This window comes from Pongo abelii, chromosome 15, assembly GCF_028885655.2.
Source record: "Pongo abelii isolate AG06213 chromosome 15, NHGRI_mPonAbe1-v2.0_pri, whole genome shotgun sequence".
NCBI lineage: Eukaryota > Metazoa > Chordata > Mammalia > Primates > Hominidae > Pongo > Pongo abelii.
The window spans coordinates 71,241,349-71,267,562 of NC_072000.2; the positions used below are offsets into that span (position 1 = coordinate 71,241,349).

Below are 26,214 nucleotides of genomic sequence, written 5' to 3' on the forward strand. Positions count from 1 at the left end.
TAATTACTGCCTCAATTTCAGAACTTGTTAATGGTTTATTCAGGGATTCAACTTCTTCCTGGCTTAGACTTGGGAGGGTGTATGTGTCCAGGAATTTATCCATTTCTTCTGGATTTTCTAGTTTATTTGTGTGGAGGTGTTTATACTATTCTCTGATGGTTTGTGTTTCTGTGGGATTAGTAGTGATATCCCCTATATCATCCTAGCACTTTGGGAGGCTGAGGTGGGTGGATTACTTGAGGTCGGGAGTTTGAAACCAGCCTGGCCAACATGGTGAAACCCCGTCGCTACTAAAAATACAAAAATTAGCCAGGCATGGTGACACATACCCGTAATCCCAGCTACTTGGGAGGCTAAGACAGGAGAATTGCTTGAACCCAGGAGGTGGAGGTTGCAGCAAGCTGAGATCGCACCACTGCACTCCAGCCTGGGTGACAGAGACAAGACTCTGTCTCAAAAAAAAACAAAAAATAAACAATAATAATACTAATTTGCTCACTTAATATTTCCAGAAACGATGCCTTGGCCCGTGTTTTTTCGTTTTGTTTTGTTTGTATTTTTTCTTTTTCTTATTTCTTTCCAGGTGAAGTAGAATTCACCAATTTTTAGGGAGATGTATATTTTCCCCAGGACATGTTAGCTGGTGTTTTCTTCTGTTGTCAACTAGCACTTTTCTGAATCTCTCAAGGTATAGTGAGAGCCGGTTGATGTAAACTATACTTTATAACATCTTATTTTCTAGAAATCCATGAGTGCTGCTGCTGCTTTTGTTGTTGTTGTTGTTTTAAAAGCATACCTCAGCCACCATTTATGGCATCAAAAGCATTATAAAATATGTGTAATTATTTCTTGAGTACCCCCTTCCTCTTCCTCCTCCTGTCTCTCTCTCTCTCTCTGTGTCTCTTTCTGTCTCTCTCATGTCTGTCTCTCTGTCGGTGTGTCTCTGTCTCTGTTTCTCTCTCTCTCTCTCTTTTTCTCTCTCTGTCTCTCTCTCTCTCCCTCCCTCTCTTTCTTTTTAAAATAAGCTCAGGTAGATCTAATCCGTTTCCAAGGCCTGAATTCTTAACTTTAGAAACCCCAGATTTCATCTCCATACAGAATCCTGTACAGAACTGGCGAGTTGATTTCTGGACTTGGATGCCTAATAGATATTACATATTAATAAAGAGCCAACCCTAAAATCTGGGTTTGCTTCTCCCTTGACTCACCTGTGACTCAGACTTACTGTCTCAATAAATCGTACCACTGTTCACCTAGGATTCTGGGAGGATTTTCCCAATCTGTATTTCCCTGTGTCCTAAAGGACCCATGACCAAGCCCTGTCCATTCTGTCTCAAATATGTATCTCCAAACACTTCTCTCAATTTCCACAACTACTCACAGCCCCTTGTGGAACAACTGGCTCTTTGAAAAACATCCCAGAAGTTGTTTCAGCTTTTTGCTATGAGGCCTAAGCCTGAGGCCTAAGACCCTCTCTGTCTGTTTTTCTCTCTCTCTGTCTCCCTCTCTGTCTGTCTCTCTCTGTCTCTGTCTCTGTCTCTGTCTTTGTCTCTCTCTGTCTCTGTTTCTCTGTCTCTCTGTGTGTGTCTGTCTTTCTCTGTCTCTCTCTGTGTATTTTTCTCTCTGTCTCTCTGTCTCCCCCTCTCTCTGTCTCAGTGTCTGTCTCTGTCTCTCTCTCTGTCTCTGTCTCTCTCTCTGTCTCTGTCTGTCTCTCTGTCTCTCTCCGTCTGTCCATCTCTCTCTGCCTCTGTCTCTCTCTCTCTCTCTCTGTCTCTCCCTCTCTCGGTCTCAGTGTGTCTGTCTGTCTCTGTCTCTGTCTCTCTCTGTCTCTGTCCATCTCTCTGTCTCTGTCTCTCTTTCTCTGTCACTCTGTCTCTTTCTCTGTGCATCTGTCTCTCTCTTTCTCTGTGTGTTTGTGTGTCTCTCTCTCTCTCTGTGTCTCTCCCTCCCTTCCTCTCTTTCTTTTCAAAATAAGCTCAGGTAGATCTAATTCATTTTCAAGGCCTGAATTCTTAACTTTAGAAACCCCAGATTTGATTTACATACAGAATCCTGTACAGAACTGGCAAGTTGGTTTCTGGACTTGGATACCTCATAGATATTACATATTAATAGAGACCCAACCCTAAAATCTGGGTTTGCTTCTCCCTTGACTTAGCTGTGACCCAGACTTACTGTCTCGATTTTTTTTTAAAAAGGAAGAATTTATTTAAATCATTTTTATATTTAGTATATATTCATAGATTCTTATTTTATTAAATAGATTAAAATCTGTTACTGTTCTAATTTATTTTGATGATAAATTTGTATCAGATTTAGCCAAAGGGAGCTCTTCAATCTTGTTCCAAGATCCTTTTGACATGTTCCTATCATTATTTGAGCACTTTCTTACTGAAAAAAGTTGTGAAGGAAGAGTTGTAATTTCCCAGGAAAATAAAAAGATGACAGAAAAATTATTCTAGGCAGAAAGAGCATCATATGTTATAGCAGAAAACTATGAAATAGTACAGTGTATTCTGATATCTACAATATTATCAATTTTCTGAGTGATGGAATAATGAGAGATGAGACTGAAAAGAAAGCAAATAAGGGTTTTATATACTATTCTAAGGAACTGAAATTTTATCCTGTGAGTGATAATCAACTATTGATATAAATTATGAAGCTAACGTTTTGTGACAGCAATGCCTATTTGATCATCTTTATGTACAGAAATCCCAGGAGAACTTCCATATTTTTAATTCAGCCCTAGTAAATAATAATTCTTTCAGCTATGCTTTTTTGGTTTTGTCAGAAATGAGGCTCATTGTCTTGAATAAGCAAGTAGAAAAGTTGTAAAAACTATTAGATTGAAGACAATATGAAAATTATTTTCAGATGTACAAAGTGCCCTGTAGTCCTGAGCCTACAAACTCTACCATTGCCAGTGTTTCCCTAGAGCTTTGGAACCACTTTCTCCTAATTGGAGAGATGTATATGAAAGTCTAGATGCTTTGTATATCTATCTGAACCACACATTCTTTGAATTACCAAGGGCCCTAACTATTTAAGCTGACCATATTACTATTATCTATCTTTGCTCTTTAAGTTTCCTAGGAAAGCTATTCATTATCTTAGGCGGTTTGCTCTTCAGAAAGATCCAGGAAATAGAAACATGAGGAATTCAAGCTGCAAATACTATGTGGAATAGAGGCAGTAATATTAATAGGAACAGAACAAGTCTCCTGATATTTGCAGTATATCCAAAAAATGAATAATGATTTACACTTTATGTAGTTTAGGGAGCTTTTCTCCTGCTTGTTTTGAAAAATGAAGTTTCTTGAGGTTCTGAATTTAATCAAGAAGGACCTGCATGAACATCAGAATGTCTTGTTTCTGCTCTATTCTCTCCTATGATCAAAGGCATCTTTTCTTCATTTACTTTGTGTGTGTTTTTGTTTTTGTTTTTGTTTTTGTTTTTTTGAGACAGAGTCTCACTCTGTTTCCCAGGCTGGAGTGCAGTGGTGCAATCTCGGCTCACTGCAACCTCTGCCTCCCAGGTTCAAGGAATTCTCGTGCCTCAGCCTTCCGAGTAGCTGGGACTACAGGCTTCTGACACCATGCATGGCTAATTTTTTGTATTTTAATAGTGATGGGGTTTCACCATGTTGCCCAGGGTGGTCTCAAACTCCTGAGTTCAGGCAGTCCACCTGTATCAGCTTCCCAAAGTGTTAGGATTACAGACATGAGCCATTGACCCGACCCATTTCCTTTTCATTTTAAAAATGGATTTTCAGGGAAGGCCAGTCATGGTGGCTCACGCCTGTAATCCTAACACTTTGGGAGGCCAGGGGTTTGAGACCAGCCTGAGCAACATAGGGAGACCCCATCTGTGCAAAACATCAGAAAATTAGCCAAGTATGGTGGTGTGCACCTGTGGTTCCAGCTACTCGATGGGGTGAGACAGGAGGATCATTTGAGCCAGCAGGTCAAAGTTGCAGTGGGCCATGATCACGCAACTTCACTCCAGCCTGAGCAACAAAGCCAGACCCTGTCTCAAAACCAAGATGAAACATTGTATATTAAGAACTGACTGGTTTAAGAGGATGCATTTTAACTGAGAAAAATAATTTCATTGGTATAAATAGCTCCATTTCAAGATGACCACACCACAAAAAAAGGTTACTGCTAGATAACAAAGATCCATATTGTTACTCTGCTCAGTAGAAAGGAATCCATTTGTACTTTCTGTGACCCTTTGGAGGCTTTCTACATCATAGATAGTGTCATTAGTATTTAACCATGTCTTTGATGATGACAATCCTGAGTGAACCCCTATTCATTTTGCGCTGAGTTCTTATAACTGCATCATGGAAGATAGGAAATCTCAGTAACATTTTTATTACTTCCTCTGCAAAAATTCTAAACTGAAATATAGTCAACCTCATCTCTGGACTAAACTAGAAAATACAAGAGACAAGTTAAGTTGTACTTATGGAACTGTAGGCTCATTAGAGAAACCTGTAGCATCAATTTGTGCCCACTTAGAATAGCTTTAATCCTACAGATCTACTTAAGAAAAGTAAACCCATTGCAGAGGAATGCTGTCAATTTAGATGTTATAATAATTCAGTCTGTCACTCTTAGCTGCTTAGCTCAGTTCAGACAGCTGTAGTGGGGAAGATGTCTAGACTCCCTCCCCTACCTCTGCCCCAACTCTCAAATAAAAATCCTATATCCTAAAGTACCTTGTAGTTTACTTTTACCAAACAAGCTAGTCTACCTGCAAATTAACAGTAACAGTGATATCACCATATCACCAGGTAATTTTACTATTGTAAATTAAAGTGAGTATTCCCTTGAACGCTATGATCTTCTCAGTGGGACATGTATTTTCACATGTTTTGTAATACATATGAGTTTAATAAAGCTAATGCCCTTGCAGATTCTCTTAGTGACCATTAGTAATCATTTGTAAGGTAGCTATCAGAATATATTTGTGGCCATGAAATAGTTTTGCTTCGTAGGAAACTATTTTTTCTATCCAAAAATAAAACTTATTTTTCATTATAACCTTCTTACCTTTTTTAAAATGTTTCATTCCTCCCTTTCCTATTTCTGCCTAAATGGGTTTTATGGGCTACTGGCCGCTAGGTGATAACTCACTGGGGCCTTCAAGAGGAAAAAGTGCATACTTTTTTTCTCAATTTTTTTTCTCTTCTATCAAACTTCTGTTCTACAGTCACAATCAACAAGAGAAACAATCAACATTTTTTGGACCTTTTTCCTGCTGATTAAGTTTTTTGTTTGTTTGTTTTTGTTTTTTTTTTTTTTTTGAGAGAGAGAGTCTCACTGTATCACCCAGGCTGGAGTGCAATGGCACCATCTCGGCTCACTGTAAGCCCCACCTCCCGGGTTCACGCCTTTCTCCTGCCTCAGCCTCTGGAGTAGCTGGGACTACAGGCACCCACCACCACACCCGGCTAATCTTTTTGTATTTTTAGTAGAGATGGGGTTTCACCGTGTTAGCCAGGATGTTTTCTAATGGCCCAAGACAGTAAGAAGTGCTTTGGGTTTGTAATTTACAAAATAAGAGAAGTCTGTGACAACTTTTTTTTTTTTTGAGACAGAGTCTCACTCTGTTGCCAGGCTGGAGTGCAGGGGTGTGATCTCAGCTCACTGCAACCTCCGCCTCCTGGGTTCAAGCAATTCTCCTGCCTCAGCCTCCCGAGTAGCTGGGACTACAGGCATGCGCCACCATGCCCAGCTAATTTTTGCATTTTTAGTAGAGATGGGGTTTCACCATGTTGGCCAGGATGGTCTTGATCACTTGACCTCGTGATCCGCCCACCTCAGCTTCCCAAAGTGCTGGGATTAAAGGCGTGAGCCACCACACCCGGCTGAAGTAGGTTTTTTATTGGTGAAGTCGCTAATTACTGTATAATTTGGGGTGAGTCTTGAGTGGGAAGAAACCTTGTGGCACATAAAAAGGTGCTTAATTAATATTTGTTGAAAACACACACATGCATGCACACACATGCATGCACACACAACCCTACCTGCTGATGTGCTAGAGAATTACAATACTCCTCCTTTGAGACATTCCTTTTAGTTAATTTGTTATATATCCAAAGGTCCTTGTGTGAACATGCAAATAGTTTAACCAAGGACCAGTATTAATCCAATAGCACCAAAGTATGTTAATTTCTTCAATTAAGTTATTCCACAATGTATGCATATCTCAAAACATCATGGTATACACCATGCATATATAAAATTTTTGCCAATTAAAAATAAATTTTAAATAAAATGTTTATACTATAGGTCTATAAAAAAGTACGAATTATTTTTCCGGTGAGGTAATCACTTTGTGACAAAGACTTTATAAATATTCAGTGGCTTAGAGAAGTAAAACGACAGCAGAAAGCACTGCTTTACTTTTTGCTTCCCAACTTTGGACTTTGTTTAAAAGATTTGCCATTCATTAAATACCCCAAGTATTTACTGAGTATCTACTGTAAGTGTAAGGAAGGCACTATTCTAAAAGTGACAGAGAATACAAAGATTAATAAGACATAGGCTCTGTCTTTAATGAGTTTACCATCTACTAGCAGAGGTAAGGCCAATATTTAAATATCTATAGCATCAGATGGAGAGTGATAGATACCAGAAGACAAATATAAACAAGGTATAACATTACTTTAGTGATGGAAGAGATTATTCCTGCCAGTAGATAACCATACTGCAATTTCCAAACAACAAGAAAAAAAAAGAAAACAAGGAGGGGCCAAGATGACCAACTAAAAACAGCTACAGTTGGAGGCTCCCACGTAGAAGAATGAAAACAGCAAGTAAATCCTATGCCAGCAACTGAGGTATCCAGGTTCTCTCATTAGGACTGACCAGGCAGTTGGTGCAACCCATGGTAAGTGAGGAAAAGTAGAGTGGAGTGACAGGCAACCCAGGATCCACACAGGGGAAGGGGAACTCCCACTCCCAGCCAAGGGAAGTAGTGAGTGATGGTGCTACCCTGCCTGGGGAACCATGCTTTTTCCATGGATCTGTGCAACCCACAGATCAGGAGATCCCCTCATAAGTCCACACCACCCAGGCCTTGTTTCCCAAGCACAGAACTGTGCAGATTCTTGGCAGCCGCTCAGATGGAGACTGCCTAAGACAACCAAGTTCCTAGGGGAAGGGGCAGCTGCCATCACTACAGCTGCCTGCTGCCAAAGATGACTGAGCTCCCAGTGGGAGGAGTGGCTGCCATCACTGCAACTGCCTGCTCTCAAGACAACTGAGCTCCTGCGGGTAGAGACGGCTGCCATCACTGCAGCTCCAGTCTGCCAGTTTAGAGAGGAAAATAAATAACCTGATGGAGCTGAAAAACACAACACAAGAACTTCATAATACAACCACAAGTATCAATAGCTGGATAGACCAAAGGAAGGAAAGAATTTCGGAGCTTGAAGACTATCTTGCTGAAATAAGACAGGCAGACAAGATTAGAGAAAAAAGAATGAAAAGGAATGAACAAAACCTCTGAGAACTATGGGATTATGTAAAAAGACCAAACCTACAACTCATTGGGGTACCTGAAAGAGATGGGAGAATGGAACCAAGTTGGAAAACATACATCAGGATATCATCCAGAACTTCTCCAACCTAGCAAGATAGGCCAACATTCAAATTCAGGAAATCCAGAGAACCACAGTAAGATACTCCATGAGAAGAAAGGTCATCCCCAAGACACATAATCATCAGATTCTCCAAAGTAAAAATGAAGGAAAAGTATTAAGGGCAGCCAGAGAAAAAGGCCAGGTTACCTATAAAGGGAAGCCCATCAGACTAACAGTGGGCCTCTCAGCAGAAACCCTACAAGCCAGAAGAGATTGGAGGCCAATATTCAGTATCCTTAAAGGAAAGAATTTGCAACCCAGAATTTCATAACCAGCCAAACTAAACTTCATAAAGTGAAGGAAAAATAAAATCCTTTTCAGAAAAGCAAATACTGAGGGAATTTGTCACCACCAGGCCTGCCTTGCAGGAGCTCCTGAGAGAAGCACTAAATATGGAAAGAAAAAACCAATACCTGCCACTACAAACACACACTAAAGTACACAGACCAATGACACTTCGAAGCAACTACATCAACAAGTCTGCAAAATAACCAGCTAGCATCATGATGACAGGATCAAATTCACACATACATTCACCTTAAATGTAAATGAGCTAAATGCCCCCAGTTGAAAGACACAGAACGGCAAGCTGGATAAAGAGTCAAGACCCATCAGTGTGCTGTATTAAAGAGACCCATCTCATGTGCAAAGACACACATAGGCTCAAAATAAAGGGATGGAGGAAATTTTACCAAGCAAATAGCAGAGAAAACCAGGGGCTGCAATCCTAGTGTTAAAGTCTTACAAAACAGACATTAAACCAAAAAAAAAGATAAAAAAGACAAGGGTATTACATAATGGTAAAGGGCTCAATTCAACAAGAAGTGCTAACTATCCTGAATATACAGGAGGACCTAGATTCATAGAACAAGTTCTTAGAGACCTACAAAGAGACTTAGACTCCCACACAATAATAGTGGGAGGCTTCAATACTGCACTGTCAGTATTAGATCACAGAGACAGAAAATTAACAAAGATATTCAGGACCCAAACTCTACTCTGGACCAAGTGGACCTAACAGATATCTACAGAACCCTCCACCCAAAAACAACAGAATATATATTCTTCTTTGTGCCATATGGCACTTACTCCTAAAAAGATTGCATAATTGGAAGTAAAACACTCCTAGCAAATGCCAAACAACTGAAATCAGAAGAAACAATCTCTCAGACCACAGTGCAATAAAATTAGAACTCAAAGTTAAGAAACTCACTCAAAACCACACAACTACATGGAAATTAAGCAACCTGTCCCTGAATGACTCCTGGATAAATAACGAAATCAAGGCAGAAATCAAGTTCTTTGAAACCAATGAGAATAAAGAGACATTATGCCAGAACCTCTGGGACGCAGCCAAAGCAGTGTTAAGAGGGAAAGTTATAGCACTAAATGCCCACATCAGAAAGTTAAAAGATCTCAAATTGACGTCCTAATATCAAAATTAAAAGAACTAGAGAACCAAAAGCAAAAAAAAAAAGGCCAAAGCTAGCAGAAGACAAGAAATAACCAAGATCAGAGCAGAACTGAAAGAGATAGAGACACGAAAAACCTTAAAAAAATCAATGAATCTAGGAGCTGGTTTTTTTTTGAAAAAAATAAAATAGACTACTAGCTAGACTAATAAAGGAAAGAGAGAAGAATCAAATAGACACAATAAAAAATGATAAAGGGGATATCACCACTGACCCCACAGAAATATGAACAACCATCAGAGAATACTATAAACACCTCTATGCAAATAAACTAGAAAATCTAGAAGAAATGGATAAATTCCTAGACAGACACTCCCTCACAAGACTGAACCAGGAAGAAGTTGAATCTCTGAATAGACAATAACAAGTTCTGAAATTGTGGCAGTAATTAATAGCCTACCAACCAAAAAAAGCCCAGGACCAGATGGATTCACAGCCAAATTCTACGAGAGGTACAAAGAGGAGCTGGTACCATTTCTTCTGAAACTATTCTAAACAACTGAAAAGGAGGGACTCCTCTCTGACTCATTTTATGAGGCCAGCATCATCCTGATATCAAAACCTGGCAGAGATACAACAAAAAAAGAAAACTTCAGGCCAATATCCCTGATGACCATTGATGCAAAAATCCTCAATAAAATACTGACAAACCGAATCCAGCAGCACATCAAAAAGCTTATCCGCATGATCAAGACAGCTTCATCCCCAAGATGCAAGGCTGGTTCAACATATGCAAATCAATAAACATGATTTATCACATAAGCAGAACTAAAGACAAAAAACACATGATTATCTCAATAGATGCAGAAAACGCCTTTGATAAAATTCAACTTCCCTTCATGTTAAAAATTTTCAATAAACTAGGTATTGTTGAAACATACCTCAAAATATAAGAGCAATTTATGACAAACCCACAGCCAATATCATACTGAATGGGAAAAAGCTCAAAGCATTCCCCTTGAAAATCGGCACAAGACAAGGATGGCTTCTCTCACCACTCCTATTCAACATAGAATTGGAAATTCTGGCCAGGGCAATCAGGCAGGAGAAAGAAATAAAGGGTATTCAGATAGGAAGAGAGAAAGTCAAGCCATCTGTTTGCAGATGACATACTCCTATATCTGAAAACCCCATCATCTCAGCCCCAAAGCTTCTTAAGCTGATAAGCACCTTCAGCAAAGTACAAAATCAATGTGCAAAAATCACAAGCATTCCTATACACCAGCAGTAGACAAGCAGAAAGCCAAATCATGAATTAATTCCCTTTCAAAGTCACTAAAAAGAGAAAAAATACCTAGGAATACAGCTAACAAGGGAAGTGAAGGACCTCTTCAAGGAGAACTACAAACTGCTGCTCAAGGAAATCAGGAAGCACACAAACAAATGGAAAAACATTCCACGCTCATGGATGGGAAGAATCAATATCACGAAAATGGCCATACTGCCCAGAGTAATTTATAGATTCAGTGCTATTCCCATTAAACTACCCTTGACATTTTTCACAGAATTAGAAAAAACTACTTTAAAGTTCATATGGAACCAAAAAATAGCCTATATAATGAAGACAATCCTAAGCAAAAAGAACAAAGCTGAAGGCATCACATATCCGACTTCAAACTCAACTACAAGGCTATAGTAACCAAAATAGAGGGTAGTAGTACAAAAACAGACACATAGACCAGTGGAACAGAATATAGAACTCAAAACTAAGACTGCACATCTACAGCCATGTTATCTTCAACAAACCTGACAAAAGCAATGGGGAAAGGATTTGCTATTTAATAAATGGTGCTGGGAGAACTGGCTAGCCATATGCAGAAAATTGAAACTGGACCCTTTCCTTACACCTTATACAAAAGTTAAGTCAAGATGGATTAAAGATTTAAATGTAAAACCCAAAACTATAAAAATCCTAGAAGAAAATCTAGGCAATACCATTCAGGACATAGATACAGACAAAGATTTCATGACAAAAACGTCAAAAGCAATTGCAACAAAAGCAAAAATTGACAAATGGGATCTAATTAAAGAGCTTCTGCACAGCAAAAGAAACTGTCATCAGAGTGAAGAGACAAACTACAAAATTGGAGAAAATTATTGCAATCTATCCATCAGACAAAGGTCTAATATCCAGAATCTACAAGAAAAAAAAACCCATTTAAAAGTGGGCAAAGGATATGTACAGACACTTCTCAAAAGAAGATATACATGCAGCCAACAAACATATGGAAAAAAGCTCAACATCACTGATCATTAGAGAAATGCAAATCAAAAACACAATGAGATACCATCTCAGGCCAGTCAGAATGGCAATTATTAAAAAGTCAAGAAACAACAGATGCTGGCAAGGCTGTGGAGAAATGGGAACTCTTTTACACTGTTGGTAGTTCAACCATTGTGGAAGACAGTGTGGTGATTCCTCAAAGACCTAGAACTAGAAATACCATTTGATCCAGCAATCCCATTACTGGGTATATACCCAAAGGAACATAAATCATTCCTTTATAAAGATACATGCATGCGTATGCCCATTGCAGCATTTATTCACAATAACAGAGACGTGGAATCAACCCAAACACCTATCAATGATAGACTGGATAAAGAAAATGTGGTACCTATGTGTGCAGAATTGGTGAGTGCTTGGTCTCGCTGACTTCAAGAATGAAGCCACGGACCCTCGCGGCAAGTGTTACAGTTCTTAAAGATGGTGTGTCCGGAGTTTGTTCCTTCAGATGTTCAGATGTGTCCAGAATTTCTTCCTTCTGGTGGATTCGTGGTCTCACTGACTTCAGGAGTGAAGCTGCAGACCTTCACAGTGAGTGTTACAGCTCTTAAAGGTGGCGCATCTGGACTTGTTCATTCCTTCTGGTGGGTTCGTGGTCTTGCTGGCTTCAGGAGTGAAGCTGCAGACCTTCACCGTGAGTGTTACAGCTCTTAAAGGCAGCGCGGACCCAAAGAGTGAGCAGCAGCAAGATTTATTGCAAAGAGTGAAAGAACAAAGCTTCCACATCATGGAAGGGTACCGGAGCAGGTTGCCTCTGCTGGCTTGGGTAGCCTGCTTTTATTCCCTTGTCTGACCCCACCCACATCCTGCTGATTGGCCCATTTTACAGAGAGCTGATTGGTCCGTTTTGACAGGGTGCTAATTGGTGCGTTTACAAACCTTGAGTTTGACACAGAGTGCTGATTGGTGCATTTACAATCCTTTAGCTAGACACAAAAGTTCTCCAAGTCCCCACTAGATTAGCTAGATACAGAGCACTGATTGGTGCATTTACAAACCTTGAGCAAGACACAGAGCACTGATTGGTGCATTTATAAACCTTGAGCTAGACACAGAGTGTTGATTGGTGTGTTTATAATCCTTTAGCTAGACACAGAATGCTGACTGGTGCATTTACAATCCCCTAGCCAGACATAAAAGTTCTCTAAGTCCCCACCAGATTAGCTAGATACAGAGCGCTGATTGGTGCATCCACAAACCCCGAGCTAGACACAGATTGCTGATTGGTGCATATACAATCCTCCAGCTAAACATAAAAGTTCTCCAAGTCCCCACCAGACTCAGGAGCCCAGCTGGCTTCACCTAGTGGATCACATGCCAGGGCCCTGGGCGGAGCTACCCGCCAGACCCGCGCCATGTGCCCGCACTCAGCCCTTGGGCAGTCGATGGGACTGGGCGCTGTGGAGCAGGGAGCAGCACCTGTCTTAGCGAGAGCCCACAGTTGGGGTGGGGGGTCGCTCAGGCATGGCGGGCTGCAGGTCCGGAGCCCTGCCCTGCATGGAGGCGGCTGAGGCCCAGCCAGAATTCGAGCATGGCGCTGGCGGGCCGGCAATGCTGGGGGACCTAGCACACCCTCCGCAGCTGCTAGCCTGGGTGCTAAGCCCCTCACTGCGGGGCTGCTGTGCCCACGCCCACCCAGAACTCGTGCTGGCCCACGGGTGCCGCATGCAGCCCCAGTTCCCACTCGCGCCTCTCCTTCCACACCTCCCCGCAAGCAGAGGGAGCTGGCTCTGGCCTCGGCCAGCCCAGAGAGGGGCTCCCACAGTGCAGCAGCAGGCTGAAGGGCTCAAGTGCAGCCAGAGTGGACGCGAGGCCAAGGAGGCGCGGAGAGCGAGCAGGGGCTGCTAACATGTTGTCACCTCTCACCTATACACCATGGAATGCTATGCAGCCATAAAAAGGAATGAGATCATGTCCTTTGCAGGGACAGGGAGGGAGCTGGAAGCCATTATCCTCAGTAAACTAACACAGGAACAGAAAACCAAACACTGCATGTTCTCACTTAAAGTGGGAGTTGAATGACGAGAACACATGGGCATATGGGGGGACAGCAGCACACACTGGGTCCTGTCAGAGGGTTGCAGGGAAGGAGAGTATCAGAAAGAATAGCTCGGCCTAATACCTAGGTAGTGGGTTGGTCCATGCAGCAAACCACCATGGCACAAGTTTACCTATGTAACAAACCTGCACATCCTGCACATGTATCCTGGAACATAAAATAAAATAAAAAATAAAATAAAACTTAACAGAACCATCAGGTGGTTTACTACCCTCTTTTTCTTTCTTCCTTCCTTTCTTCCTTCCTTCCTTCTTTCTTGTTCTCTTTCTCTTTCTTTTTCTTTCCTTTCTGCTGGACTGTTATATTCTTCATGGCAGAGTATATTTTACTGTCAGTATCCCAAGTCCCTAACTGTTCCTGGTTCATAAAGTGCACTCAGTAAATATTTGTTGAATGGGTATGTGTATCACTGATCATCAAACTTGCTGTTTAATAAGAAAATGCCTATTACAAAACATATTCAACAGATAAAACCTATATAACTAAGAAGTAGAATTTTCTTCTCAGAAACTAAACATATTTTTAAGACAACTTTTGTAAGATTATATCCAGTTTGCACCATAAAGTGCAGCCTATCACAAAAAAAAAGATATGATCTGAGACCTGTAAAGCTGAATAAAATGCAGAAGCAGCAATATCATTCTGCCTAGTTATACTGGTTGTGACAATGATTTTTTTATATTTGAATGAGTAGGTCAAGACCTCAATGAAAATGAGTTATAAATAAGTTTGTATTTCCATCCTTTTTTAAGTGTTCACCCGCAATTTGAATAGAAAATTCTATGTAGCGCTAAATAATCTCTAAGGTTTTTCAAACTTTGAAAATTTTGCGATTTTGATTGACCATGAGAAGAAATCACATATTAATAGTATAAGCAACTTTGTATATATTTTTCTTAGGTGCCTATGACAATGTCATTAGTCTTAGAATGAAAACCCTTTGGGGTAGTGCCTTTAAGTCAATTCATTGAACATGTCTGGAGCAGCCACTGGGACTGGAGTAGAAGTGCTAAATTTAAATAAGTTGCAATGGCCAGAAACTCACAATCTTATGAAGGATACATATAATCATTATATAGTGTTTTAAAGAGATGGGAGCTCATGTATTTCACATGTCTAAGTCTGGAGCCACGCAGTCTAGGATTTTTACAGCAGCTCTACATTGTCATCAGGGACTTGGACTCTTTTTTCTTTTTACCTTTCTATACTTACTGCATGGGTTTGCATCTTCATAGTTCAGAAGTGGCTACGGCACCTCCCAGTCTCCAGTGTCAGCCCAGCTCCCAGTTCCAGCCATGTTCCAGGTAGAAAAAACGGTAGATGGGCAAAAGCTTTTTCCTCTGAAAGCTTCATATCTTCATCTTTTGATTTGTAAGAGGAAGCCTGCCCCAGGGACTTATTCCTACCCCTGACTGGCCAGAATTATATCATACGGCCACTCCTAGCTGCTTAAGAAGGGGATTGTGGATAGCAGGTAGGAGAGCTAAGCAGCAGTATTTGCAGTTAGTACTTTCTGTTAACTCTTTGGGATGTAGACTTATATGGCTCCAAGGAAAAGTCCAAGTTATTTATATATGAAGATATAACACTCCAAGAAGTTCCTTCTTGTCATTAAATTATGCATTTATTAATTCAACAAATACTTTTTTTTGTTTGCTAATATGTGCCAGATACTGTTCTGAGTATTGGGGACAAAAACAGTAAACAAGACAAAGTTGCTACTCTCATGAAGTTTTATGTTCTATTGAGAAGAGGAAGACTATAAACAAATATAACTATATATATTTATATTTACATATTATATATATGGTTATGAATATCCATATTATGTATGTACATGGGTATGTATGTAGCTATGAAGAAAAGAAAAGTAGGGTAAGGGAAATAAAGAGTGATGGTAGGTATTATTCCATAGAGAGTGTTCAACAAATTTCTCTCTGATGAAGTGATATTTGAACAGATACCTGAAAGAAGTGATGGATAGATGGGGAAATGAGAGACTATCTGGGGAAGAATCGTTCAAGCAGAAGAAACAAAGTACAAAGACCCTGAGGAGAGATGAATTTGGCATGATCAAGTAAAAGAAAGGAGCCAGTATGACTAGAGCACAGTAAACAAAGAGGGAATGTTAGGAGGACAATGGGAGCCATAATATTTTGGGCCTTATAGGCCATAGCAGAGATTTTATTGTAAGGGACATGGAAAGTCATTAGAGAGCTATGAGCAGAGATTAGCACAATCCAATGATTCAAAGAATCATCATAACTGTTGTGTGGAGAATAAACTGTAGTATGACAAGGATAGAAGCAGAGAGGCCAGCTAGGATGCTATTCAGTTTCCCAGGAAATCAGTGATGGTCTCAACTATTGTGGTAGTAATTAAAGTGGTGAGTAGTTATCAGATTCCAGATATATTTCAAAGATAGTTTAAATATATGATAAGAATCAAGTATCTTGCAAGGTTCTGGCTTAATAACTGTAAGAACGGAGTTGCTATTTACTGAAATGGGAACTGCAAGAGAATAAGTCATTGCAGGGGTGGAATAGGAGGATGGGGAATTAAGAGTTTGTTTTGGGACATTTTAGGTTTGAGTTGCTGGTTGCACATCCAAATGCATGTTGGATGATATAAAAATGTAGAATTGAGGGTAGAGGTTGAGATTAGAGATATAAAATTAGTAGTTTTAATGTATGGATTATATGAATGCTTTGGGACTAAATATGGCCACCTGTGGAGTCGATAGCTAAATAATAATATTTCTTCATAACTTTTTTCAGAGGAGAGAAAATTTTCTATGATATCCTAAATAGAAGTTTGGGAACTTCATTTTACTAACTAGTTCGTTAAGTATTCAAAATTTTGTGTAGTAGTTTAGGACATGAACTCTGAAGCCAAAATTACCTAGTTTTGAATCTTAGCTCTTCTGTTACTAGCTCTGTGATTTAGGAAATGATACATAATTTCTCTAAGCTTCTCTTTCCTCACCTATAAATATGGATAATTATGGTGCCTCACCATAAGGTTGTTAGGAGGATTAGTGAGTTACTTTAGTACACTGCCTTGACACATAGGAAGCGCTCAAAAAGGATTAGTCAATGTCATCATTGAATTTCACTAAGTTTTGACACATGATGTAACATTGCTAACTTGATTTAATGTTCCACCAGAGCAGGCTATATTTTGGAGTCAGGAGAAACAGTTTCTCACCTGCTAATCTTCATCTGGGGACATTTGAAATTGGGAGTTGTGATATTATAAGTCATTGCCACTTTTTAGTCAGTGTTACAGCATCATATTCTTAGTTAATTATCTTACTGTTTAGGTCACAGTGCTGTCGATATCACCAAGGTGGCTAGAAGACATCGCATGTCTCCTTTTCCTCTGACATCTATGGACAAAGCCTTTATCACAGTCCTGGAGATGACTCCGGTGCTTGGGACAGAAATCATCAATTACCGAGGTACTATTATATTTGACCATTGCCCTTTCTTTTCTTCATTTTTTTCCAAATAAGATTCATGTAACATTAATGCACAGTTTTCCTGAAAAAGAAAGATTATTAACCATTATTACAATTATCATTATTCTTTTTTTTCTTATTTCTACTCAATAAGAAAAAGGCTAAGGGTTCAGCCTTAACAGTACACAGAGTAAAATCCATGAAACTGCCTTTTCATTAAAAAAAAAAAAAAAAAGGAAGAAAATCAGCTGTGTTTCTGCTGTCCATCAAAATACCAATACTGCAAACTAAAGAAAGGGCTCTCAGCACTGAGGGAGGAAAAGTAGTTAACTCTGAGTCTATATGATGTCCTTTCTGTCAGAAATGGGAGACAACTAATATGTTTTGTAATTGTCTTTTTCTGTTTGGAAAACCCGTATTTAAATGTAAAAATGTAAAAAAATATATTAATTTATCCATGGATACTAAGACAACGGAAAGGTAGCATTCCCCAGTATTTTGTTTTTAATTAACAACTTCCATTTCTAAAAATTCAGCATAGGAGTTGTATTTAGGCATCCAGTTCCAGAAGACCAGGCTCCTGAGGAGAACTTCCAGCCAATAAAGCTTGTGGTTTCTCCCCAACACCAAAAAGAGAAGTTGTATTTAGTGCAATTTGAATAAAATATAGTTTCTTGATTTATTATGCAGAAGAAAACAATACAACAGAATTAATTTTATAAATAAAAAACTATAGAATCATAAAATATTCAAACTACAATGAACAGTAGAGAGCACAAATACCCTAATTTTTTTGTCGAGGAAACTCAAACTCAGAATAGCAGAAAAGGAATAGGATTAAGGTCTCAAGATTTACATTCTTCCTTTTACTACATAATTGTGCTCTTCTTCAACCATTAAATTATAAAAAATAATGGCAGCTAACTTACTGGTGCCAGATTTTAGCTCTTTTGTCTGTGTCCCCACTTAGACAAGGATTGTTATTATACAGTTTGCCCTTATCCTACATCTTTGGTTCACATTCTTTTAGATATGCATATCATTAGGCTTAAACCGTTTGTTTTTCTTTTACTCCTCAATAAAGGAAAGATTTGAAAACTCACTAGAGTAGGGGATTAGTCAGGAATTAACTATGTGATTTCAGAACAATTTTAATGGAATAGTTTTGTTTATTATTAAAGGTAGAATGTTGAGATATTTATTGGTATCAGTAGAAACCAAGACATTTTCAGAAAATATGAATGTAAACTTAAGTTATAAAAAAATTAATAATACTTTACCTGTTATAAAAATAAATAAACCATCCCTCGTTTTTTTTTTAATAATTTCAGAGGAGTTTCCCTTAACATCAGTCCTTAGAAAAATCTCACCATGTATTCCAGGTCACATTTAAAGAGACATTCTAATTAAAAAAAAAGAGTTGGAAATCACCATTTCATTTTTCCTCCAGAGAAAAATGCTATCAGATGCTTTTCCCTTCATGTGTTTGTTTCCCATTCATTTATTCATCAAATCAGTTGTCACTTGTACGTGAGCAGACTCTTCATAGATGGATAACTTTTTGTCAAGTGTTTCCACCTATGATGATGAAAAATAATAATGAAGTTTGCATTGAACCTTTGAATTGGATCAAACTCAATTTTTTGTGCAAAAGGGTATTGTAATTAGACCCCCTAGGCACTTTGATTAGGTGTTTAGAAACCATCATATGTAGAAACATAATTTACTTTGTTCAACAAATATTTAATAAACATCAAGTAAATGTCAGATACTATGTTAAGTCCTGTATTTGCAAAGATGAGTAAAAATAAAACTCCTGCCCCGTGGATTTCATAGGCTAGTGCAGAAGAGATGGGTAAATTAATGTGGTACTTGTCTCCTTTAATTGGCTCCTTTACAGGCTTGCCTTCCTTTGTCAATTCCTTGAAAAGCTTTCTTTACAGTTTTTTTTCTTTGGCCCTTTTCACATCTTGTCCATTGACTTCAGATGGCATCATGCAGGCTAGTAGTTTCAGATACCATTTATAAAGTGAATTGTAAATCTATACCATTGCCCAGAGCTTGTCCAAGCTCCAAACTCATATTCTAAATGTATTATGTATCTGCTGCTAGTAAATATAACATGACAAATACTAAACTTATTTTGTCTACAATACTTGTTTTTCTACATCCTCTTAAAACTGTCCCTTGTTCTGCATTCCCTCTGTTACTGTTTTAGTTTAGGTGGTTTTTTTTCTTTTTTTTTTTTTTTTTTTTTTTCTGAGACGGAGTTTTGCTCTTGTTGCCCAGACTGGAGTGCAATGGCACGATCTCGGTTCATGGCAACCTCCACCTCCCAGGTTCAAGTGATTCTCCTGCCTCAGCCTCCTGAGTACCTGGGATTACAGGCATGCACCACTATGCCCAGCTAATTTTGTATTTTTAGTAGAGACAGGGTTTCTCCATGTTGGTCAGGCTAGTCTCAAACTCCCGATCTCAGGTGATCCACCCACCTCGGCCTCCCAAAGTGCTCACAGGAGTGAGCCACTGCACCTGGCCCAGTTTAGGTCTTTATTATTAACTTCCTGGACAATTGTTAGAGGCTCCTCTCCCCCCAGTTAACATCTTCCCAATCCGTTCTCCAATTTGATGCCAAATCTGTTCGGATTTGCTAATTTGTTATTAACACTCCCTACACGCAACTCTTCAGCAGTTTTTTCATAAACTCAAGATAAAATTCAAACTCCTTAATGTGTCATGAAAGGCCTTTTATAATCTGATTTCTTCTAATTTTTTTGTTTCTTCTCTTACCTCTTTATCATCAGACCTTGCTTCTCCCTAAACCTGACATGATGATTCTTACTTCTTATTCTCTCTTACCTCTAAGCCTTTATTTATATATCTTTTTTTTTTTTTAAGAGACTAGGTCTCACTATGTTTCCCAGGCTGGCCTTGAACTCTTGGCCTCAAGCGATCCTCTCGCCTCAGCCTCCGAAAGTACTAGTATTACAGGCATAAGCCACCACTCCGGGCCCCTTTGCTTATATAGTTTTTGCTTGGAAAAACTTTGTCTTACTTCTCTACATATTAACTACTGCCTAACTACCACATATTCTTTAAGATCAAGCTTAAGATGCTTCTCCTTTATGAAGTCTTTCCTGATGTCTGCTTCCCCCTTTCCCTAGCTGAGTTAAACACTCTTCATTCGTGTTCCCATAGCACCTTCTTCACGTGTTTTGTAAGACAACTGACTGAAATATTTGTTCATTATTAATTTTAAATGCCCTAATAAATAACGTGGACATAAAAAAAGCAGAGTGCTGTAAGTGTGAATCACTGTAAATTGAATTGTCATAAGTCAAATAAAGCCTAGAAAAAAAGATAGAAGTTCATTCTCACTACACTTTAGAATATTTTCTTTACCAAGTATATTTGCGTTTTAATGAGCAAACCTTTATAGTTTGTTTTGATTTCAGCTAGATGTACCTCTAAACTATTTAGTATCATTCATTAATCACTGAGTAGGAAAAAGTATTTGGGGGAACCAAAAGGCCTTCACATTCTATGAAATTACAAATATTTTGCCTCTGCAAACACTCTAACACCTACAATCACAGAAGCCCTTAGAGGAAAGCCAGTGTTTTGTAAGGAAAATCTAGGACCAACTGAATCTATTCATGCATTTGAAGCTGTGACATCTCTAAAATGATTTTTATATGTCTAAGAAGGTTCATTAATAATCCCAGAAAACTAAGGACTTAACATGTAGAGAAAATGCTGAAAGTGATTGTTGTGAAGGTCATAGACACAGGGAACTCTATGAGGGAATTTCAGAGCGTATAGTACATGAAACACTTTGGATATAATAGTAAGAGTAAGAGGGTAACTTGAGATCAAATGAGCATTTTTTCATGTGTCTGTTGGCTGCATAAATGTCTTCTTTTGAGAAGTGTCTGTTCATATCCTTTGCCCACTTTTTGATGGGGTTGTTTGGTTTTTTTTCTTGTAAATTTGTTTAAGTTCTTTTAGTAGATTCTGGATATTAGCCCTTTGTCAGATGGGCAGATTGCAAAAATTTTCTCCCGTTCTGTGGGTTGCCTATTCACTCTGATGGTAGTTTCTTTTACCATGCAGAAGCTCTTTAGTTTAATTAGATCCCATTTGTCAATTTTGCTTTTGTTGCCATTGCTTTTTGTGCTTTAGTCATGAAGTCCTTGCCCATGCCTATGTCCTGAATGGTATTGCCTAGGTTTTCTTCTAGGGTTTTTATGGTTTTAGGTCTAACATTTAAGTCTTTAATCCATCTTGAATTAATTTTTGTATAAGGTGTAAGGAAGGGATCCAGTTTCAGCTTTCTACATATGCCTAGCCAGTTTTCCCAGCACCATTTATTAAATAGGGAATCCTTCCCCATTTCTTGTTTTTGTCAGGATTGTCAAAGATCAGATGGTTGTAGATGTGTGGTGGTATTTCTGAGGCCTCTGTTCTGTTCCATTGGTCTATATATCTGCTTTGGTACCAGTACCATGCTGTTTTGGTTACTGTAGCCTTGCAGTGTAGTTTGAAGTCAGGTAATGTGATGCCTCCAGCTTTGTTGTTTTTGCTTAGGATTGTCTTGGCAATGTGGGCTCTTTTTTGGTTCCATGTGAACTTTAAAGTAGCCTTTTCCAATTCTGTGAAGAAAGTCACTGGTAGCTTGATGGGGATGGCATTGAATCTATAAACTACCTTGGGCAGTATGGCCATTTTCACAATATTGATTCTTCCTGTCCGTGATCATGGAATATTCTTCCATTTGTTTGTGTCCTCTTTTATTTCATTGAGCAGTAATTTGTAGTTCTCCTTGAAGAGGTCCTTCACATCCCTTGTAAGTTGGATTCCTAGGTATTTTATTCTCTTTGTAGCAATTGTGAATGGGAGTTCACTCGTGATTTGGCTCTCTGTTTGTCTGTTATTGGTGTATAGGAATGCTTGTGATTTTTGCACATTGATTTTGTATCCTGAGACTTTGCCGAAGTTGCTTATCAGCTTAAGGAGATTTTGGGCTGGGACGATGGAGTTTTCTAAATATACAATCATGTCATCTGCAAACAGGGACAATTTGACTTCCTCTTTTCCTAATTGAATACCCTTTATTTCTTTCTTTTGCCTGATTGCCCTGGCCAGAACTTCCAACACCATGTTGAATAGGAGTGGTGAGAGAAGGCATCCTTGTCTTGTGCTGGTTTTCAAAGGGAATGCTTCCAGCTTTTGCCCATTCAGTATGATATTGGCTGTGGGTGTCATAAATAGCTCTTATTATTTTGAGATACAGTCCATCAATACCTAGTTTATTGAGAGTTTTTAGCATGAAGGGCTGTTGAGTTTTGTTGAAGGCCTTTTCTGCATCTATTGAGATAATCATGTGGTTTTTGTCATTGGCTCTGTTTATGTGATGGATTACATTTATTGATTTGCATATGTTGAACCAGCCTTTCATCTCAGGGATGAAGCCGACTTGATCGTGGTGGATAAGCTTTTCGATGTGCTGCCGGATTCAGTTTGCCAGTATTTTATTGAGGATTTTCACATCAATGTTCTTCAGGGATATTGGTCTAAAATTCTCTTTTTTTGTTGTGTCTCTGCCAGGTTTTGGTATCAAGATGATGCTAGCCTCATAAAATGAGTTAGGGAGGATTCCCTCTTTTTCTATTGATTGGAATAGTTTCAGAAGGAATGATACCAACTCCTCTTTGTACCTCTCATAGAATTTGGCTATGAATCTATCTGGTCCTGGACTTTTTTGGTTGGTAGGCTATCAATTATTGTCTCAATTTCAGAGCCTATTATTGGTCTATTCAGAGAGTCAACTTCTTCCTGCTTTAGTCTTGGGAGGGTGTATGTGTTCAAGAATTTATCCATTTCTTCTAGATTTTTTAGTTTATTTGCATAGAGGTGTTTATGGTATTCTCTGATGGTAATTTGTATTTCTGTGGGATCAGTGGTGATATCCCCTTTATCATTTTTTATTGCATCTATTTGATTCTTATCTCTTTTCTTCTTTATTAGTCATGCTAGCAGTCTATCAATTTTGTTGACCCTTTCAAAAACCAGCTCCTGGATTCATTGATTTTTTTGAAGGATTTTTCGTGTCTCTGTCTCCTTCGGTTGTGCTCTGATCTTAGTTATTTCTTGCCTTCTGCTAGCTTTTGAATTTGTTTGCTCTTCGTTCTCTAGTTATTTTAATTGTGATGTTAGGGTGTCAATTTTAGATCTTTCCTGCTTTCTCTTGTGGGCATTTAGTGCTATAAGTTTCCCTCTACACACTGCTTTAAATGTGTCCCAGAGATTCTGGTACATCATGTCTTTGTTCTCATTGGTTTCAAAGAACATCTTTATTTCTGCCTTCATTTTGTTATTTACCCAGTAGTCATTCAGGAGCAGGTTGTTCAGTTTCCATGTGCTTGTGCGGTTTTGAATGAGTTTCTTAATCCTGAGTTCTAATTTGATTGCACTGTGGTCTGAGAGACAGTTTGTTGTGATTTCTGTTCTTTTACATTTGCTGAGGAGTGCTTTACTTCCAATTATGTTGTCAGTTTTAGAATACGTGCGATGTGGTGCTGAGAAGACTGTATATTCTGTTGATTTGGGGTGGAGAGCTCTGTAGATGTCTATTAGGTCTGCTTGGTCCAGAGCTGAGTTTGAGTCCTGGATGTCCTTGTTAACCTTCTGTCTCATTGATCTAATATTGACAGTGGGGTGTTAAAGTCTCCCATTATTATTGTGTGGGAGTCTAAGACTCTTTGTAGGTCTCTAAGGACTTGCTTTACGAATCTGGGTGCTCCTGTCTTGGGTGCATATATATTTAGGATAGTTAGCTCTTCTTGCTGCATTGATCCCTTTACCATTATGTAATGGCCTTCTTTGTCTCTTTTGATCTTTGTTGGTTTAAAGTCTGTTTTATCAGAGATTAGGATTGCAACCCCTGCTTTTTTTTGGCTTTCCATTTGCTTGTTAGATCTTCCTCCATCCCTTTATTTTGAGCCTATGTGTATCTTTGCACATGAGGTGGGTCTCCTGAATGCAGCACATTGATTGGGCTTGACTCTTTATCCAATTTGCCAGTCTGTGTCTTTTAATTGGGGCATTTGCCTATTTACATTTAAGGTCCATATTGTTATGTGTAGATTTGATCCTGTCATTATGATGTTACCTGGTTATTTTGCCCATTAATTGATGCAGTTTCTTCATCGCACTGATGGTCTTTACAATTTGGCAGGTTTTTGCGGTGGCTGGTACCAGTTGTTCCTTTCCATGTTTAGTGCTTCCTTTAGGAACTCTTGTAACACAGGCCTGGTGGTGACAAAATCTCTGAGCATTTGCTTGTCTGTAAAGGACTTTATTTCTCCTTCATTTATGAAGCTTAGTTTGGCTGGATATGAAATTCTGGGTTGCAAATTATTTTCTTTAAGAGTGTTGAATATTGGCCCCCACTCTCTTCTGGCTTCTAGGGTTTCTGCAGAGAGATCTGCAGTTAGTCTGATGGGCTTCCCTTTGTGGGTAACCTGACCTTTCTGTCTGGCTGCCCTTAACGTTTTTTCCTTCATTTCAACCTTGGTTAAATTGACAATTGTGTGTCTTGGGGTTGTTTTTCTCGAGGAGTATCTTTGTGGTGTTCTCTGTATTCCCTGAATTTGAATGGTGGCCTGCCTTGCTAAGTTGGGGAAGTTCTCCTTGATAATGTCCTAAAGAGTGTTTTTCAACCTGGTTCCATTCTCCCCATCACTTTCAGGTAGAACAATCGAATGTAGAATTTGTCTTTTCACATAGTCCCATATTTCTTGGAGGCTTTGTTCGCTTCTTTTACTCTTTTTTTTCTAAACTTGTCTTCTCACTTTATTTCATTAATTTGATCTTCAATCACTGATATCCTTTCTTCCACTTGATCGAATTTGCTATTGAAGCTAGTGCATGCGTCCTGAAGTTCTTGTGCCTTGGTTTTTAGCTACATCAGGTCACTTAAGGTCTTCTCTACACTGTTTATTCTCATTAGCCATTCGTCTAACCTTTTTTCAAGGTTTTTAGCTTCCTTGTGATGGGTTAGAACATGCTCCTTTAGCTCAGAGAAGTTTGTTATTACGGACCTTCTGAAGCCTACTTCTGTCAACTTGTCAAAGACATTCTCCATCCAGCTTTGTTCCATTGCTGATGAGGAGCTGCGATCCTTTGGAGGAGAAAAGGCACTCTGGTTTTTAGAATTTTCAGCTTTTCTGCTCTGGATTCTCACCATCTTTGTGGTTTTATCTACCTTTGGTCTTTGACGTTGGTGACCTACAGATGGGGTTTTGGTGTGGATGTCCTTTTTGTTGATGGTGATGCTATTCCTTTCTGTTTGTTAGTTTTCCTTCTAGGAGTCAGGTCGCTCAGCTGCAGATCTGTTGGAGTTTGCTGGAGGTCCACTCCAGACCCTGTTTCCTTGGGTATCACCAGCAGAGGCTGCAGAACAGCAAATATTGCATAACAGCAAATATTGCTGCCTGATGCTTCCTCTGGAAGCTTCATCCCAGAGGGGCACCTGCCTGTATGAGGTGTCTGCTGGCCCCTAGTAGGAGGTGTCTTTCAGTTAGGCTACACAGGGGTCAGGGACCCACTTGATGAGGCAGTCTGTCCATTCTCAGAGCTCAAATGACATGCTGGTAGAATCACTGCTCTCTTCAGAGGTGTCAGACAGGGACGTTTAAGTCTGCAGAATTTTCTCCTGCCTTCTGTTCAGTTATGCCCTTCCCACAGAGGTGGAGTCTATAGAGGCGGTAGGCCTTGCTGAGCTGTGGTGAGCTCCGCCCAGTTCGAGCTTCCTGGCCACTTTGTTTACCTACTCAAGCCTCAGCAATGGTGGACGCCCCTCCCCCTGCCAGGCTGCAGCCTGGCAGGTCGATCTCAGACTGCTGTGCTAGCAGTGAGCAAGGCTTCATGGCTTTGGGACCTGCCAAGCCAGGCACAGGAGAGAATCTCCTGGTCTGCCAGTTGCTAAGACCGTGGGAAAAGCACAGTATTTGGGCAGGAATGTCCCGTTTTTCGAGGTATGATCTGTCACGATTTCCCTTGGCTAGGAAAGGGAATTCCCCCAACCCCTTGCGTTTCCCAGGTGAGGCAATGCCCCGCCCTGCTTTGACTCGCCCTCCATGGGCCGTACCCACTGTCCAACCCGTCCCAATGAGACGAACCAGGTATCTCAGTTGGAAATGCAGAAATCACCCATCTTCTGCGTCGTTCATGCTGGGAGCTGCAGAATGGAGCTGTTCCTATTAGGCCATCTTGGAACG

General features: G+C 39.5%; 1 protein-coding gene across 18 annotated transcripts in view; it reads left to right on the top strand.

Annotated features, from left to right (window-relative positions):
* Positions 1-26,214, top strand: part of GPHN (gephyrin) — a 688,936-nt gene that overhangs the window by 550,236 nt on the left and 112,486 nt on the right. For all 18 annotated transcript variants that reach the window (XM_024231223.3, XM_054529737.2, XM_054529738.2 and 15 more), the window contains 1 exon segment: positions 16,796-16,933. In XM_024231223.3, the coding sequence (XP_024086991.1) occupies positions 16,796-16,933 (138 nt within the window).